This window comes from Crocuta crocuta, unplaced genomic scaffold (assembly GCF_008692635.1).
Source record: "Crocuta crocuta isolate KB4526 unplaced genomic scaffold, BGI_CrCroc_1.0 scaffold266, whole genome shotgun sequence".
In the NCBI taxonomy this organism is placed as follows: domain Eukaryota; kingdom Metazoa; phylum Chordata; class Mammalia; order Carnivora; family Hyaenidae; genus Crocuta; species Crocuta crocuta.
This window is the reverse complement of record NW_027531005.1, coordinates 2334909-2353724: the sequence shown is the minus strand read 5'-3', so window position 1 is coordinate 2353724 and position 18816 is coordinate 2334909. Positions and strand designations below refer to the sequence as shown.

General features: G+C 40.1%; 1 protein-coding gene across 1 annotated transcript in view; it reads left to right on the top strand.

Annotated features, from left to right (window-relative positions):
* The window catches only part of LRGUK (leucine rich repeats and guanylate kinase domain containing), a 107373-nt gene that overhangs the window by 17699 nt on the left and 70858 nt on the right, over positions 1-18816 (top strand). Inside the window, exons 6-7 of the mRNA XM_077770720.1 lie at positions 8755-8879; positions 13921-14064. Coding sequence (XP_077626846.1) covers positions 8755-8879; positions 13921-14064 — 269 coding nt within the window. The remainder of the gene's footprint in view (positions 1-8754; positions 8880-13920; positions 14065-18816) is intronic.

Sequence of the window (18816 nt, the reverse complement as noted above, 5' to 3'; positions counted from 1 at the left end):
AGGCTCCAGGCTCTGAGCTGTCAGCAAAATGTCTAATGCAGGGTTTGAACCCATGAACCATGAGATCATGACCTGAGCCAAAGTCCTCAATTGATTGTGCCCCAAGAAGTTCTGTTTTAACCGACTCTTCAAATTTACTTAAACTTGTGCCCTATTTTATAGAAATTCAGTATCTGAAAATCCAGACATGACCAAAAGGAAAAATAAGTAATTTTTTATTTTACAAAAGAATTTATAGTAAGCTCCCTTTGAATAGCAAACTTCTCTAGTGCACTTAAAATTTTCTTTCTTTCTTTCGTTCTTTCTTTCTTTCTTTCTTCTTTTCTTTTCTTTTCTTTTAAAAAAGCAAATCCAGNATTTTACAAAAGAATTTATAGTAAGCTCCCTTTGAATAGCAAACTTCTCTAGTGCACTTAAAATTTTCTTTCTTTCTTTCTTTCTTTCTTTCTTTCTTTCTTTCTTTCTTTCTTTCTTTCTTTCTTTCTTTCTTTCTTTCTTTCTTTTTTCTTTTCTTTTCTTTTCTTTTCTTTTAAAAAAGCAAATCCAACAACTTTTGATGAGCAACCAACTTGAGGAACATCTCCACTGCATGAGTCAGGCTCCCATGCAAACAGAGCATCTGCCTTAGAGCAGGCTTGCTCTGGCTTCGAGAGCCTAAGGCGTTAATTGGGGATCTGTGAGTTTAATGAGCTTCAGTCTCTTTACACCAGAGACTGATGTTTTCTGAGAAGGGAGCAGCGCCTCCTCTTTCTCAGTATCTTTTCTACCCACCTGAGGATTTTTCAGGGTCGAGTGGGGAATGAGTTGATTGCCCTTGGGTGCCTCATTCCAGGGACAGGGCAGCAGTTAGAACGCTACGCTTGTAATGACACTGAGATGCGGGCAGAACAGAAGGCATGTTTCCCTGAAGCCCTATGTTGGCGGAAACAAAAACAAAAACCTTGTTCGCAGGTGATGGGACACGTAGAACATAGCGCCACGCTGTTGAGAACCGGTGTGTGAGAACGAGCCGCCAGTGGGCATTTAGACGGTGCTCTTGAAGCGAGCAAGTTCTCTTGAGCCTAATGAGAAAATGATCGAAATGAAACGGTTGAAATGGTTTTCTGATGGCAAACCACGAGTAGTACCCAAGAGCAGCACCTGGCCGTAGACCGGTCACTCCATGCACGGCCGTTGAACGTACTGAACTTGTGCCGAGGTAGAGGCAGACAGCCCAGAAGCCGCCTGGCTCCGACTGCACTCACGCCCCCTAGAAGACCACTGCTGGGGGATGAATGGCCTCCACGCCAGCAGTGCCTGGAATTTCTTAGAAACGCAGGCTCTGGGACTCTACCCCAGACCCCAGAACTGAGAACCTGCATTTTTAACAAGCCCCCCCAGATGATATGAGTGCAGACTAACATTGGGAAGGGCTGATCTAGAAGTCGGCTGCCCCCAAAACTCCTACCAGCCAGAAGGGAGTGAGCATCCAGAGTTCCTTCTAACCTTCAGGGCACCCTGAATGAGGACAGTTGGGCTCTGTCTCCCCGAAAAATATTCTTCTACGCGCAGCATGGAACTGCCAGAGAAAGCAGCTCCACAGTGTTTTGGAGTCCAAATACAGTGTGAAGTTTAAAACGTTTCCATCATGGGACTCTTAAGTTCTATACACATTTATACTTCCATGTAAAACACTAAACACTTGTGACTCTGTAAATGTCAAATATCATGAAGAAAGGAATTAGTTTAGTTTTTTTTTAACATGACTTTGGATATAGCGATTCAGGCTTATCTCCAAAGTATAAAAAGCTGTAATTATTACATCAGAACCAGTTGAAATTCAGAACATGGACACATAATTAAAATGTCATACAGTATCATTTCTCACCTGTGGTGGGTTTTTGGATTTTATTTTTAGTTTATTTATTTATTTTGAGAGCAAGCAGCAGAGAGATAGGGAGAGAGAGAATCCCAAGCCAGCTCCATGCTGTCAGCACAGAGCCCGATGTGGGGCTGGATTCCACAAGCTGAACCATGAGATTATGACCTGAGCTGAAATCAAGAGCCAGATACTTAACTGACTGTGCCACCCAGGCTCCCTTCACTTGTGTTTTTTAAAATGCAAATGCAAGTAATCAAAACAGGCCACCCTTTGTAAGCTATTAATGAAATAAACTTCTTAGCTTACCATTTTGAAAAGCTAGTAAGCTCGTCTTTTAAACAGTACCAAGTATGCCTCTTTTGTTCTATTCAAGTATGTCATACTTGTGTATGCAATTAGATTTTTGAAAAGGCTGAAAAGCTTTGCAATAAAAAAGAATTGTTAAACAACTTTCTTAATGCCAGTACATTTGAAAACTTAGATGAAGTGGATAAATTCCTAGAAAAAAAAATCACCAAAATGCTCATTTGGAAATAGAAACCCTGAGTAGTCCTGTAATGATCAATGCAGTTTATTATAAACTAAATTAAAACCTTCCTATAGAAAAATCCAGCAGACCCAAATTTTTGAGAACAAATCTTCCAATAATGAACAAATTCTTTTAAAGATTAGGAATAGAAGACGTACTCACAACTGATACTAATGAGATTACTTTGATAACCAGAAGCAGACCAAGAACAATAAGAGAAAGGGAAATGACAGACTCATTTCACTCGTGATCTAGATGTAAAACCCCAAACACATATTTGCAAACTGAATCTGACAGTAGTTGACAGAAGTTAACATACCATGACCAAGTTGTGTTTATCTCATAAGGATAGTTGAATATTAGAAAGACCATAAATGTCATTAACTACATTAACAGATTAAGAGAAATAAGCCATATGATCAGTAGAGAAACTCCAATAGATACAGAACATTTAATAAAATCTAATTTATAGTAAAAACTCTTAGTAGGCTAGTAATAGGGAATTTCCTCAACTTGATAATGTTTACAAAAATATTTGAAACAGACTTTATCCTAATTGGGGACACATTCTAAGCATTCTTTAAAATTGGGAGCAAGACAAAGATCTTACCATTGCCACTTCTATCCATCATTGTTTTGGGGGTTTCAGCTAGCACTATAAAGCAAGAGGGGAAAGCAAATTGAAAGTATAAAGATTGAAAGGAGAAGATAAAAGTCATTTTTTTTGCAAATGATATGATTGTCCATAGAGACTATCAAAAATAACTTGTAATAAACCACTAGAAATAATAATTTTGAGAGTTCAACAAAGCAGTTGGATATGACTTCAATAAACAGCAATCAGTTGCATTTCTCTACGTCATAAACAATTAGAAAGCACAACTTAAAAAAGAGACGCCATTTACAGGAGCAATAAAAATGAATCTTATTAACAGTGAAAAAGACCTGTGGCAGGAATAGAATAAAACTTCATTGAAGCACATTAAAGACCTAACTAAAGAGAACTATATTCCATGTTTCCAGATAGGAAGATGGGAGAAGATGTATGAAAAGTAGAAAATCAGATAAGGCTAATAAACCTAGGACTAGATGTCAGCCTCATTTGTATTCAGAGAAATGCCACCCATGACCACATGAGACACTACATTCATTCAAGTGATAAAATTTAAGAAATCTAAATATACCAAGTGTTGGAGAACTTGGAGGTCAAAAGGATCTCTTTATTTCTTCCTTTGGGCACGAAATTAGGTCAACCACTTTGGAAAGCAATTTTACGCTCCCTTATATAGTTGAACATCCAAATTCCCTGTGGCCTGGCACTTCCATTCCTACATACGGGCAGTTGAACCTGCGTGTATCTGGAGGCTTGTATAAGAATGCTCATAGCAACTGTGCTTGTAATGGCAAAAAATTGAAATAGCCCATATGCTCATTGATAAGAGAAAGTACAAATTATGCTGTACTCAGCATATCATATAGCAGTGAAAATGAATGAAATAGATCTCCATGCAGCATAAAAGGGATTACAGAATTTTAAAATCCAGACTGGACTTTGGAGATTATAACTAACTGTTCTTTTATGGAAGAGGAGGCTGAGACCCAGGGAGGCTCAGTGACTTGTCCAAGATCATTTGGTCAGTGGTCGAACTGGCACTAGTCTTCTGAATTCCCTTGTTCACCCCAGGCTACCATTCATTGAGTAATTACTACTATCATCATCTAGCCGTTTAAAGTGTATGTGTGTTTCATGTCTTAGATTCACTCCTCTAGTGACAAACATTTTTCACTGGCAAGGTGATATAGATCTTTCAGGATTGGTTTTGATTAAAGCCATCATTGTGGTTTTCTCTGCTAAGCGAATTGTGATGGATTTCCTACTTATTTCTTAGTAACTGTTTTCTATACCCCAGAACCATATTTTATGATTGTAGACAAATGAATAAGAGTGAATACTGAACTGGTGAATAATTCATGTCAAGCACTGCAAACCGCTGACAGCACCACCAAAACGTAAAAATATATTGTGGGGCTTTTCCCTCACTGTAAAGTTATGCTTATGTGCCTTTGGGTTTTCTTTACTCAGTTTCTGAGGACCTAAAATTCTGCTGTAAAAGATTATTCACAGAAATGTAAAACTTGAGAGCTGCTATGCAGTATGATGATTTTGAGTTCTTTGAGTCTCTTTCTCCCGATAGTGGCCTTTGGAAATTAAAACATACCTCAAAGGGTAAACACAGTAAGCGAATTCATTGTAATGGCTTAGTGACTTACCAAAAGATATGTCTTCTTACTGGAAAGTCCCAAGACCTACATGAAAGAGCACAAAAGAATAATGTTCAGAGGAAGGACAAGTAACATTTCGTGAAGGTCCTTAAAATAAGAAAGTGAGAGTTTAGGGAGATAAAGATATTCCTGAAAGCAAGCTGCGAACTCAGAGAGCTCTGTATGGACCAATCCTAGAGACTGACCATCAGCACTGCTGGCGGTCACAGATGATGTGACCCTGGTATTATGGAGTTGGGGGAGCTGTTGGGCCACTGTAAAAAGTACCCTTCGCTCAAGAGCCTGACTAATGTATGGTGATTGAAATTCCCCGAAATTTAAAGGGGAGTGAAGAGTTGGGAAATAGACAGTTTTTCTGAAATGAACTTATTTCTCAACGGGGACAGTTCCTCAAGTCTCTGCCCCAGTGTTGTGAGTAACGGCAGCCGTAGCTGCAGAAGCCAGGGCCACATTTGCAGTGAGGCATCTCAATTCCTTCTCCTTTGGGCCCTTGCGGTACTAATTTCATAAAACTGATTTGCTGTCTCAGTCAAAGCCAGACATGATACCTAGAGAACTGGGGTTAGCCTCTGATGTCTTGGAAAATTACTGCATATACAATAAACCGGCTTTCCTTTCCAATCCCCACTGTCTCTTGATGGCTTCAGGATTCCTGTTTCCTCGTTTTCTGAGCCTTGCCTCCTTCCCGTGGGAATGCTTCCTGACTCAGCTACCCACAAGCATTTGTCTTTCTCTTCCCCATCATTTAGACTATCTTCATTTGGGCTACAGCAGAACTGCCAGGACACCAGTGCCCCTGACCTAGAACTTAAACACCATATCGCTTCCTCTGCTGAAGTGAGACAGATGGCCATTTGAAGTTTTCTTTGCCTAATCTTTCTTGCCAAAGATCACTTCTCCGAGGATATTTTATTTCATCTATAGCTGTACGTGAGTCTAATCTCTCGTTTCCCCCACTTCACATCCTTTGTTACAATCCGTGTCTGCAAAAGTCTGGTCTTGATGTTCTAGAATGATTATTTGAACAGCCCAAAGAAAAGGGAAGCAGAAAGGGCATGGTGTTTGTGAGCATTAATGTTTATTTGTAGAGCTATTCTGACAGGGAGCTTTATGAAAGTCGATTTGAAAATGCATATTTGATGACCAGCAAAATTACATTTCAGCCCAAGGACTGAATCTGGAAACTTTGAAGAACAATTAGGAGTTTCTGGTTCACTCAGCAATATTTTCTCCTCGTTGCTTCTAGTTTCCTAATTTGCTTTTTTCTCTGACCTGGGTCTTTTCAGAAAAGATCCTGGCCTTGAATCTTCCATTTTGTGCCATTTGCCAGCGGGTAGAGGATGTGATTCCTTGGCTTCATGTGCTTATAATTTGGTAATGATAACAATGCCTTATACTTATGAGGTACTTTATGGGTTTGTGAGCCTCATTTATATCTACTGTCTGATTTTTTCCCATGATCAAACGTTTGGTTTCCATAGCAACCTGGTGTTATTCCCACATTACCAATGAAAACTCTGAGCATAGAGAAGTCACATAATAAGTAACTAGTAGAGTTAAGATAACTACAAAGAATTATGAAGCAAAATAGATGTGGTTTTTTTTTGATACTTAACGATCCTTCATTCCCCTTTAAAACTTCTTTAAGGGGCATCTGGGTGGCTCAGTCGGTTAAGCATCCGACTTCAGCTCAGGTCATGACCTCACAGTTCGTAGGTTTGAGCCCCATGTTGGGCTTTTTGCTGACAGCTCAGAGCCTGGAGCCTGCTTCCAATTCTGTGTCTCCCTCTCTCTCTGCACCTCCCCCACTCTCTTGCTCTCTCTCTCAAAAATAAACATCAAAAAAAATAAAAAAACCTCTTTGATTCTTTGATTAATGGAAGGAGATACTTGGGGGGTTGGAGGTTGACCAGAAGAGGCTTCGAGGAAGAAATGATCTGTCTAGAGTGGATATCAAGAATTGGAATTACTGTGACAAATTTAAAATTACAGCAACACTGCCAGGTTGCTTCCAAAGTGGCTCTGACATAATGAAGCCTCGGTAGTAGGAAAGAACCTGTTCTTCAGAACCTTTCAAATATTGGCTAAACTGATAGGTGAAAATGGCATCTTGATTTGCATTCTCTTGATGAAGGGCGAACGTGTTTATCAGCCACTTGGATTTGCTCTTTTGGGAATTTTCTCAACGTATTCTTTCTCATTTTCTTTTGGGTAGTTCTTTTTCTCTCTAGTAAGTTATTGACATTCTTTATGTATTCCAAATAGTAATTCTTCATCTATTATATATGTTGCAAATATATTTTCCTAGCCTATCATTTGTACGTATGTAAGAAATAAGAATATGAGGTGATCTTTCAAAAAGAAATACTTAAGGGGCGCCTGGGTGGCTCAGTCGGTTAAGCATCTGACTTCGGCTCAGGTCATGATCTCACAGCATGTGGGTTCAAGCCCCGCATTGGGCTCTGTGCTGACAGCTCAGAGCCTGGAACCTCCTTCAGATTCTGTCTCCCTCTCTCTCTGCCCTTTCCTCATTCACTCTGTCTCTCAAAAATGAATAAATGTTTAAAAAAAAATCTTAAAAAAAAAAAAAGAAATACTTAAGAGGTTGGGTTAATGCAAATGTTAAAGAAAGAAGTGGAATTTGAAATTAAGTCCTGAAGAATGGGCGAGATTTACAAAGGGTAGGAAAGCAATGTGAAAAAAAGATAGGAAGTCCTTGGTACATTCCAGAACTACTGAGAAGACCAACCTGGCAGAAATGCGGAATCCTCCTTGAATTATAATGGAGATGAAACTGGAGAAACAGCCTTTACTTAAAGTCAGGGTTATGAAATGCCAGAGGGAGGAATTTGGAAGTTGCTCTGTGAGAATTTTTTGATTGAAACAAGATTTCCAATCAATATCTTGAAAAAATTAACCTGACTACAGTGTGTAAGGTGATTTGAGGCAGGAAGAAATGCCTGTTAGAGGTACTTGTCGGTCCTAAAACTGAATTAAATGAGCAGAGGAGAGGATAAAAAGGAAGGGAATAATTAAAGAGGTGTTTTAAAGCAAAACATGCCAAGTCTTGCTGATCGATTGGATGCCCTGAAGATTACAGGTGGCTGAGAGAGTGGCCCTGTCTTTGGCTACTTGGGAAGTAACCAAGGGAAGGAGCTTTAATGGAGAGGTGATACCAAATCCCAGAACTTTGCCAAATAGAGACCAGAGAGAGATGAATAGAAGTGGTGACGTTGGGATTGCAATTTTAGGTGACTGTAAAGATGGAACACAAGAAAAGCAATTAAATTTTATAATAACTAGAGGGGGCGCCTGGGTGGCTCAGTCAGTTGAGTATCCAACTCTTGATCTTGGCTCCAGTCATGATCTCAAGGTTTGTGAGATCAAGCCTTGTGTCTGGCTCTGCACTGGCAGTGGGAGCCTGCTTGAGATTCTCTCTCTCCCTCTCTCTCCACCCTTCCCCTGCTTGCTCACTCTCTCTCTCAAAATAAATAAATACACTTTAAAATGACTAGAAACTTAACATGAGGGAATAAAGACTACGTTCAGGCCTCATTTATCTTAAAGGGAGAGGAGAAGCCAGTATGGATCAAAAAGGCTGTTGCTGTCGGTATCATGACACTGGTCTCTCTATCACCCCTGGCTGGTACCCTGGTTATGAGGGTGATAAAGTTTGGTGTGTGTCCCCCACAGGGCGCCCTGTATTCAGAAGTCCTGCCTGTGGGAAGGCACACGAGCTTCTCATAGACACCACTTAGGAACCAAGGGAAAAACTACTGCCAACAAGGCAGCTTTGAAGCACCCTGAGATGTCTTTGCTTCCTGATTAAATGTGTCCCCTGTGAATGCAAATGCCACTGAGCACACTCAAAAGCTAAGTCTTAAAAAAAAATTAAGCAGTGCCAGTGTTAACTTCTCTAATGAAAAAACCTGTATTTCAAGATAGAGCGTTTGTCCTGTACAGAGCATACGTTACTGCTTTATTCATGCTGTCGTCTGATTCTTCTAATGACGGTCTGACACTGATTATTCTTCAGAATGTTCCTAATAATGTTTTCCTTAAACGGAGTCACGGCGCACAGGCAACGAGATAGAGAAGATCAGCGGGCTGGAGCTGTGCGGTGCCCTGATGCACCTGAGTCTGGCCAACAACAAGATCACGTCAATTAACGGCTTAGGCTCGCTGCCAATCAAAATTCTGTGTCTGGTGAGTGAGTCTCAGCAAAAGTCGTTTCAGATGGAATTACTAGTGAATGTTTCAGTTAAGTATATGAATGAGAATCTGGGTTGTTCACATTTATAAAGAGCTAATTTTTTTTAGGTTTTTTTTTTAATTTTTTTTTTTGTTTCTGAGAGAGAGAGAGAGAGAGAGCCAGCGTGAGCAGGGGAGGGTCAGAGAGAGAGGGGGACACAGAATCTGAAACAGGCTCCAGGCTCTGGAGCACAGAGCCTGTCAGCACAGAGCACAGAGCCCGACGCAGGGCTCGAACCCACGAACCATGAGATCATGACCTGAGCTGAGTCAGACACTTAACTGACAGAGCCACCCAGGTGCCCCTATAAAAAGCTAATTACTTCAGGAAACGTCACTGTCTTCAGTTTTGTGTGTTCCTTTCCATGCTATGTGTGTTTGTTACGTGTGGTTGTGTATGCATGTAGGGTCAATATGTCATGCTATGGTAAAATGATTTTCTCATTTGGAGTCCAAATTCAGTTTTTTAAAAGATTCACGTTTTACACTGGGAAAAAAGGAATACTTCAGACAGCTTTTATTTTTTTTTTTTTAATTTTTTTTTTTTTTATTTATTTCTAGGAGAGAGAGAGAGACAGCGTGAGCAGGGGAGGGTCAGAGAGAGAGGGAGATACAGACTCTGAAACAGGCTTCAGGCTCTGAGCTGGCAGTCAGCACAGAGCCCGATGCGGGGCTCGAACCCACGAACCGCGAGATCATGACCTAAGCGAAAGTCGGACGCTTAACCGACTAAGCCACCCAGGCGCCCCTTCAGACAGCTTTTAAAAATACATTTTATAATGTCTCCTTGATGAAATAACATGGAACCATCTTTAAGCAGAATATTTATTGCTGTTAACACTTGATTGTTCTCAAACGAACCACAAGATGTTCTCTGGGCACTGAATTTTGGCAGCCCTTCTTTCCTAATATATGCTAGTTTCCATTCTAGAAAACCAGAATTGGTGCTGAGAATAAAGGAACAGTTCCAATCTGAAATTTGAAATTTTTAAGTATTTTCCCAGAGAGAGAGAGCTCTTCTTAAGCTCAATAATGTGCTCTGTGACTATGAATGAAAATGCAGATAATTTATTTAAAAATCTGAATTATAAGAGCTCCAAATATATGTGTGTGTGTGTGTGTGTGTGTGTGTATATACATATATATAGTGTTTTTGAAATCACAGTATAGCTCACTAATTTGGGAGTTGATAGTCAGTTTGTGGATTATTTAGAATTCTTCTTCCTTTCTTCCTCTCTCCCACATCTTACCCTTGGATGGCTTTGCTATTTTTTATTATATCTATTGCAAGGCATGCAGAGAGGATTTTGAGCCATGAGGTTGGTACCTTATTAATTTCTTACATGAACTGCCCCACAGGAGAGTGTTGAACTGCTGTTTAAAATGGCACCTTGGGTTATCTGCAGATTTACGACATTTACAATATACTCTACCTGTCTTATTTAACCAGAGATAGCGGAAGGTTGGCTAGTGTTAATTTTTCTTTCCCTGAGCTTGGAGCATGAAGTGCTTTTTCAAGAGCCTTCATTCCTTACAGCGAGATAGGTGAGGGCAAAGGACTGGTTCCAGTACCAACCGACCAGAGGCATGGAGAGTTTTAATAATTTCCCTCAGATTTTATGTTTTATGTTTCCCCTGAGGCATGTCAGCAAAGCATAAGAGAAAATGAATTTGAGGGGCTCCTGGGTGGCTCAGTCGGTTAAGCATCTGACTTTGGCTCAGGTCATGATCTCGTGGTTCATGAGTTCGAGCCCCATGAGAGGCTCTGTGCTGACAGCTCAGAGCCTGGAGCCTGTTTCAGTCTGTGACTCCCTCTCTCTCTGACCCTCCCCTGCTCACGCTGTCTCTCTCTCTCTCTGCCCCTCCCCTGCTCTTGATCTGTCTCTCTCTGTCTTTCTCTCTCAAAAACAAACATTGAAAAAAAATTTTTAAAGAAGAAAATGAATTTGGTAAGTTGGTTGGCAAATTTAAAAATTATAAAAGAAAGTCACATTTAAAAATTATGATAATTTGAAGGAGTATTTGACAGTGTGTACTATTGAATTTGTACCTTGTTAGAACCTCAGCCTTTCTGTACATCTCTCTTTGTGTCAGCATTCCCGTTAAGTGGAGCATGCTATGTGGAAAGAGATAAGGGGGTGTGCTTAAGGGAAGGGAGCTGAATTCATGATTAAACAAAACAACACATGGCAATCTTATCCTAAGAGTTTGTTTCACCAAGTAAAGTAATCCACCTTGACAATTCCATCTCAAGCACTTTTTAGAAGGAAACATAGAAGACTTATTTTTTTCTACAAATAAATTAAGGGGATTGTTCCCAGTTCCTGCCGCCCCCATTACCCAAGATGAGCCAGAAAATATGAACTATGCCCTCATTCATTTTCCTTAAAATTCTTGAGAATAGTAAGGGTTCATTTTACAAATATTAATGAAATATATAAAATAAAATGATACATTTTGTTTCAACAATTTGTTAATGCTTTTATCTTTTAATTTGTGGAATGAGAAAACCAGTTGCTTTACTACTGCAAATAATTCATTTTACTGCTTTTTTTTTTTTTTTTTTTTTTGCAGAGAGAGAAAAGAACAACTTGCTATACAAACCGCTTGTTAACTCTATACTATCAGCTTTCACAGTACATGTAAAGGGAAAATGTGGTTTGCTTACGGTCTGTTCTGTCAGCCACTTCTTTTAGCAAGTAAGGGCAGTGCATTCCACACTTTAAAATTCATTTTGTCTTAGTAAGAGCCACTTACTCTTTCCTTTCCAAACCAGGGAGATGAAGAATATTCCACATTTCATCTTTGAAAGAAAATAGCTTCTCTCTAAAGGCCCCCTTTTGCCTGCTAATCACATTAAAAAAAAAAAAAAAAGGCAAAAAGAACTGTTCATGCTGTAACCAGATGTCTACTTTGAGGGGCGATGTATCAGTTTTCGGCATTGGAGAAAAGGTTTGAGTAGGCGACTTTTAACTCAGAAATTCTGTGATTCTGAATATTTCTCTATTCTGTAGCGTAGCTAATTGAACGTTTCTCTGTCTCACTCTATCTCATGCATCTAACACTCTGAAAGCCATCAGAGATACTGTGAAGAATTATTACAGTCTGTCTTCCATAGCTACAACACTTCAAAGTTCTTTGGGAAGAAGTGTATTGTATATAAATTTTATATGTGGGCATATTTTAAATAGGATATCGAGGTCTTATTTCAATACATTAAATTATTATGGGTATTATGTTGACTTCAGTGAAATTTTTTTCTTTTCCTTTTCTGTTACACTCTCTAGAACTTTTTTTGAACTCTAAACAGTAGGAAATTTTACTTAACTTAGGCAAATGGGGGTTATGAGCTTTTTCCCCTTCTTATTATGGAATCTTTCAAACACACATGAAAAGGGGGAGGAGATTAATGAGCCCTCCATGTATTATCACTCAGTTCTGTAGATTATCAACATTCTATGAGTATATTTTAAAGAGCCAAACTAAGGAATGCAAATCTTGCTCGTTATTGAAGTAAAATGTTATGAAAAATAGGGTGAAAGTGAGCTCTTGCTATTACATGTACCAGGAAACATATACCAGGAAAAATAGTGTAGATGGAAGAGAATGCTAAATTTAATTTTTCAGTTACATACTTATTAAAAGTATTAATAAGTTTAATGCTGGGCATGATATGGTATTAATTGAAACCTCAAAATTGTGTTTATGATTCTCAACTCAAAGTAAAAGTGTGATTTTACTGTGGCATCTTCTTCAAGGCTGAGGAACCCAAGGAGAACTGTATGTTGGAAAATACTCAAGAAAATGCAGATTCTTGTTGCCACTACAATTTGTTGTAATGGGTACATGAGGGTTGGGAAAGAGGATCTTGGAATCTTTCTTTGTTTTATGCTTATTGTCTGGGAAGATGCTTATGCGTGAATTATCGAAGAACTCGGTTTAGTTGTCTATTGCTAAGTAACAAGCCACCCCCAGTGTCGTGGCATGGAGAAATGTTACAGCTAACCATTTTATCGGCTAACAGTTCTGCAGTCTGGGCTAGGTTCCACGGGGTGGTTCGTCTGCTGGTCTTGCCCCATTCAGCTGGCAGTTTGCTTGGGGACTGGGCTCAGCGGGGAGGCTGGAATGACTGGGTTTTTCCGCTTTGTTTAGTCTCAGGGCCCCTCTCCATGTGATCCCTTCTTCTCCAGGTGACCTCTCCACAGATTCTTTCCCAAACAGCAGCTAGGGTCCTTACATGGCAGTTCTAAGACACAAGAGGAGGTGCGGCCAGGCCGCCTTCATTCATGGACTTGGCACTGGCACCCTTCTGCCGTATTCTTCTGGTTAAGGCAAGTCCTAGGCCCAGCCTAGATTCAAGAGGAGGGACATGCATAAGAGCCTGAATAACTCAGGGCATGAATTGGACTACCACAGCCTCGTGCTATGAAGTGATTACATTTAGAATGTTTCTGAAAACCAAGTGTAAGGAGAATCACACTATTCAAGTGGCTTCATGTGATGGCAATAAAAGATTTGCACTATATTTTGTTTCCAGAGATAAACATGGAGTTGCACTGTCATTAGGCTTTAGGTAAACAGTGTTAAAGGGACATAGTATTTTTCCAAAATACTACCATGTCAACTTGTAATCTACAAAAAAATCATTGATGAGACATTTTATAACCTCTTGCTTTCCATACTAAGTTTTTGCCACTGGTGTCGAAAGCTTACACTACCTAGCTTTTTGCCTTTCCTACTGATTTGAACATTCATCTTTCATTGACTTCAGTGAAAATACTACATTCTGAATCTTCCAGCTGAAAAACTGGGATTTCTTTCTGGGGTGTATGTACATGTGTTTAGGGAGGTGATTGGTAGAAATCACGGAGGGCAAGGGAACAAGCGTGGCTTGCTGATGCTAAGACATCTCGGCGATATCGAGAATGAAAACTTGGCCTTGTACTTTTTCTTGCTAGAAACTTTTAAGGCACTGAATGTATTTTACCAATTTTAGAGCAATAACCAGATTGAGAAGATCACCGGTTTGGAGTACCTAAAAGCGCTGCAGATGGTCGATCTGTCCCACAATCAGATTAGTAGCCTCCAGGGCTTAGAAAATCATGACTTCCTGGAAGTGATCAACCTCGAGGATAATAAGGTAATGTCACACTTTCCCTGCCTGGTTTTAGTGGCTATGTAAGAGGACACGTTAGAACCCATTATTGGTTTCTCAAGGGCTGTTACTGTAAATGCCAGCTTAGACATGTTAGGCCAGAAAGTCTCCTGGAGAAGTAGTTGCAAGACTGTTTTGTTTGTTTGTTTGTTTGTTTGTAATAAATACAATTCTTAAGTTTTGCAAATCTGATGATTCTTGATTACATTGATTTAAAGGTTTAAGCTGCAACCAAGTGGATGTGACTTTCTGAAGTAGATGTGTTTGTGTAAAATTTTGGGTAGAAAGGAGGCAGTGGGAGTGTCTGAAATGTCAGAGCAGGGAAATTGGAGAGCCTCAGTGGGGTGCTTGGGTGCTCAGTCAGTTGAGCATCCGACTTCAGCTCAGGTCATGATCTCATGGTTTTTGGGTTCCAGCCCTGCGTCAGGCTCTCTGCTGTCAGCGTGGAGGCTGCTTTGGATCCTCTGTCTCCCTGCCCCTCCCCTGCTAGTGCTCTCTCTCTCTTTCAAAAATAAGTGTAAACAACAACATCAACAAAAATTAAGAAGACCCTCAGGCTGGTGTTGCCTGGGGCTGTCGTTTAAAGAAAAGAGGCACAGGGAGTGAATTCCTGTATTCTATTGGTTACAACAGTGGATGGCCTAATCTGTAGGAGTTGAGGATTGGATTTACTCAGATTTCCATAGCTGGTTTAACACTCACTTAATTTCATATGTTATATAACTTGGCTTTCACTCTTACTTAATTACACTTTCTTTCCCATAAAGCATTTGTGCTTATAATCACAGTATATCTGACTACTCATGCAGTAAGGTCTATGAAACAACTGTTTCCTTAACTGAGTACTTTTATCATATTTTTTGGAAAGACTTCCTAAGGAAGTTGAATGTTTATGTCTTCTTGAAAATGCAAACTTGGGCTGACCCTGGAAGAGACATTGTTCTTACCTGGGGTGGGATGTGATGCTGTGGAGACATTGCTCTGTTCAGGTGTGATATTGCTTATCCATTGCCTGCTGGCTCTGTCTCCAGTGAACTTGCATCACTTGTCAGTTTAAACCTCAAGAAAAGGCCGTCTTTAGGTCTGGGAAAAGGCAGATTTTTAGTCACTGACAAAACTGTTCCTCCTTATTTTTACTTGATTTGTATGTTAAACTCTTTGGTCAACTTCTAAAGTTAATTCCACTTTTGTTCGCGGTGCCACATAGCTTACGAAGCCAGCACAATCTCTGTCTTGTACGGTTCTAGTATCTTTTCATGAACTTGCCATGAAAATGGTTCTCCCGTATATCTATCCAGGGAGTGTTGCAAAGCAGGAATGCGTTCATCGAATCCCAACTGAATAATGGTTTTTGGTAATAATAGTAATGACTGCAGTCATAAAATAATCAAGAGATACTTGGCGAGTACTTGTGCATAAGGCACTGTTCTAAGCACTTTATGTATATAATCTTATGTAATCTTCATTATAACCCTATTATCATCACTATTTTACAGATGAAGAAACTGGGGCATGGAGAAGTTAAGTAACACATCCAACGTTCTATATCTAGCAAATAGCAGCGCCAGGATGCAAATATAGAATAGTTTGCTTCCAGACTCAGTGTTCTCAATCCTGACGGATAATACAGTAAATGAATAATACAGCTAATGACCCTTCCTTCAGAAAAGCGTGTAGCGTAGTGTTCTAGAAGGGTAATTTCTGATAGAAATATAATGCAAACCATAAATGTGAGCCACACAGCAATTTTAAATTTTCTAGTAGCCACACTAAAAAAGTAAGAAGAAACAGGTGAAAGTAATTTTTACAATTTATTTAACCCAGTTTTTCCAAAATACTATCATGTCCACATGTAACCTACAAAAAAATATCATTGATAAGACATTTTATAACCTCTTGCTTCATACCAAGTTTTTGACATCTGGTGAGTATATTATACTTACAGTCCATTTGAGTTCATCCCAGCCATCTTCCAAGTGTTAAGCAGCTGTCTGTTGCTAGTAACTTCCATATTGGAAAGTGCTGGTCTAGAAAGACCTCATGAATAAATGTATCATTCTCTTCTATTTCAAGAGACATTTCGAGTTACATTTGAAAAAGTTTGAGGAAGAAAGGGGGCATCGTTTAGTGAAACCAGGAGTTTATATTTTTCAAATGTTAAAGAGACTCCACTAAAGAAAAAATGGCCATGTGTCCCAAAGCGGGAAATCCTTTGGCAACGATGGAGTCCATAACAATAACATAATTCCCTGGCTCCCCACCGGCCGGGTTGGGGAGCAACCAACAGTACTTCGAAATGTTCTTTGAGCCTTCTAAAGATTTCCTCAGAGATTTCTCTGGTACTCCTGAGAATACCGTGTCAGGGATGGAAAATTTATCATTTGACAGAAACAACATTGCTGTTGCTTCTCACATGATTAATCTGATGTATCGGTAGCACTTTCATCAGTGTTATTTACTTGGTTTTAGCTGCTAACATGTTGCAGTACCCTCACACGATCATTTCAACATCTCTGCTAACTTCCTTTGCAAATGTTTGTCATCAGTTGGTGACTTGGGGACCCTTCTCGCTTTCTGTAGTCCATGTTAGATTTGACGGTCGTTTTTACCATTTAAAACGTATCCCGCAAATGTTAACTCTATTATAACCTCAGTCCTTTCTTCTAGAAGCAAGACATTGGTCTTGGAGTTACTTAGGGAATGCTGTTTTACTTATCTGAGTCTTTGTGTCATTATTTCACAGGTCTGCCTATCTACCTACCTATGAGAAAGCCTGAACAGGGGCTTTAGGTCTGGAGAGCATAGCCTAGAAGAGAATTAATTAAACTGCTCTCCCTTGGAACTCAAAAGTTTACAGGCTGTTAGGGGCGGGGAGTAACCAACAGGGGCGAGGAGAAGAGGAGCATCCGGAATCTGGGCATCAGTCATGCTGGTGTGACATTCTTAGCAGCAGATGGCTGATGTACCTGTAAGAATAGAATCTTGCCGGCCGTGTTTCACTTGAAGTCATTTGGGGTGCTGTACCCCACACCTTCTGCAATGCTCTGTGGCACACACGGCCTTGGGTCTTGGCATTGGAGGAGACACAGCTCTGCTGTGGGGTGGGGTCTTCAGGAGAGGGAGGGCGCATCAGGACAACCAGGACTGGTCACGTGTGAATTCAGCGCGTGTGGGAACCTGAAGCCTGGCTGCCCCTACCTGCTGCCCTTTGCCCTTAACAACCTCTTCCTAGGACTCGAGGGTTAAGCTGGGTCCCTCTCCTTTGACTCTCAAAAGACCAGGTGATCTCAGCTGACATTTCAGTTATAAGTTTATGTAGTCCCTGATCATGGTGTTCATGTTGTTGGCAACATTTCAAGATCTCTCCATGTCAATCACCGTAGACGTCACCATCATCTGAAGTGGGTTCCCGTCAAGGGACTGTACTACGACTCACATAATGATAGCGTTTCTAGGAATTTAAAAAATTCTAAACTTTTACCAAAAAAATGTAAGACTGGACATTCTTGTATCTAACGTTTGCCTGTCTGATGATCTTCAGCCTAAACCTCTTGAGGTGGGAGAGCTGGTCCATGGCTTATGCACACAGAACATATCAGCGTGCCTTTTTAAGAAGAGCATGTCGATTTCCACTCCCATCAGCAGCATGTGTTAAGTGCATGTGTTAGTGAGACACGTTCACTGCAGGAAAGCATCTCCTCCTAACATTTGTGTCGGGTCCAAGCATAAGAGCGTTATGCTATGGGAAAACCAACCCAACTGTTGAAGAGTTCTGACCGAGTGGTGTGAGCCGGTTTTATGTTTCCACCTTCTTGGATAACGCAGTATTCAGAAAATGATCCTTTTATCTTGTAGATGATCCAGATGCCAACCTGATGGATCTAGTCATTGTATTGACAGAGCATACATAGCTCTGTCAATAGCATACATAGATCTGTCAATTGCTGTCAGCAGATTAATGTGTGCAGCTTCTGTATGGTCACTCAGATTTTACCTTTCATATTATGTCTTTCAAAATGGAAACCTTTGAACACAGTGCATGTGTTGTTCCCCTGACTTAGCTTTGGGAGTAGTTTCATTTTAGCTACATTTTGTGTTTGGAGAGCTCAGGAATTATCGGTGACTGCCTTTGGAGTGCTTTCACGATACACACAGAAATGGCTTATGGAGAAATAGAAACGAAAGTGTGATTTTTATTTTTAAAATAAGTTTTAAATTTTAATATCTACACTTGAGATAAAATTGTAATTATGCTAATTACAGGAAATTTAAGTACAATTCTTTGTCTTTAGTGGGAAATTCAGGAACTCTGGAATCCACACTCTACCTTGGTCAAATTAAGGGACTGTCAAGCAATCTTTTATCCCCTCACTTAAAAAAAACCTTTTTAATCTTTATTTTTTATTTTTGAGAGGGAGACAGAGTGCAAGCAGGGGAGGAACAGAGATGGAGGGTGACACAGAATCCAAAGCAGGTTCCAGGCTCCAGGCAGTTAGCACAGAGCCCAACGTAGGGCTCGAACTCAAGAACCACGAGATCATGACCTGAGTTGAAGTCTGATGCTCAACTGACTGAGCCACCCAAGCACCCCTTTCCCTCACGTTTTAAAGTGGTGAAATATAACCCACACAGAAAAGGGTATAAAACCTAAGTGCAGTTTAAACAGAAAAAATTTACAGTGAACACCGTCACACCCATGTCAAGGAATTTGTTTTAGTTTTCATCTTTCCTTAAAAT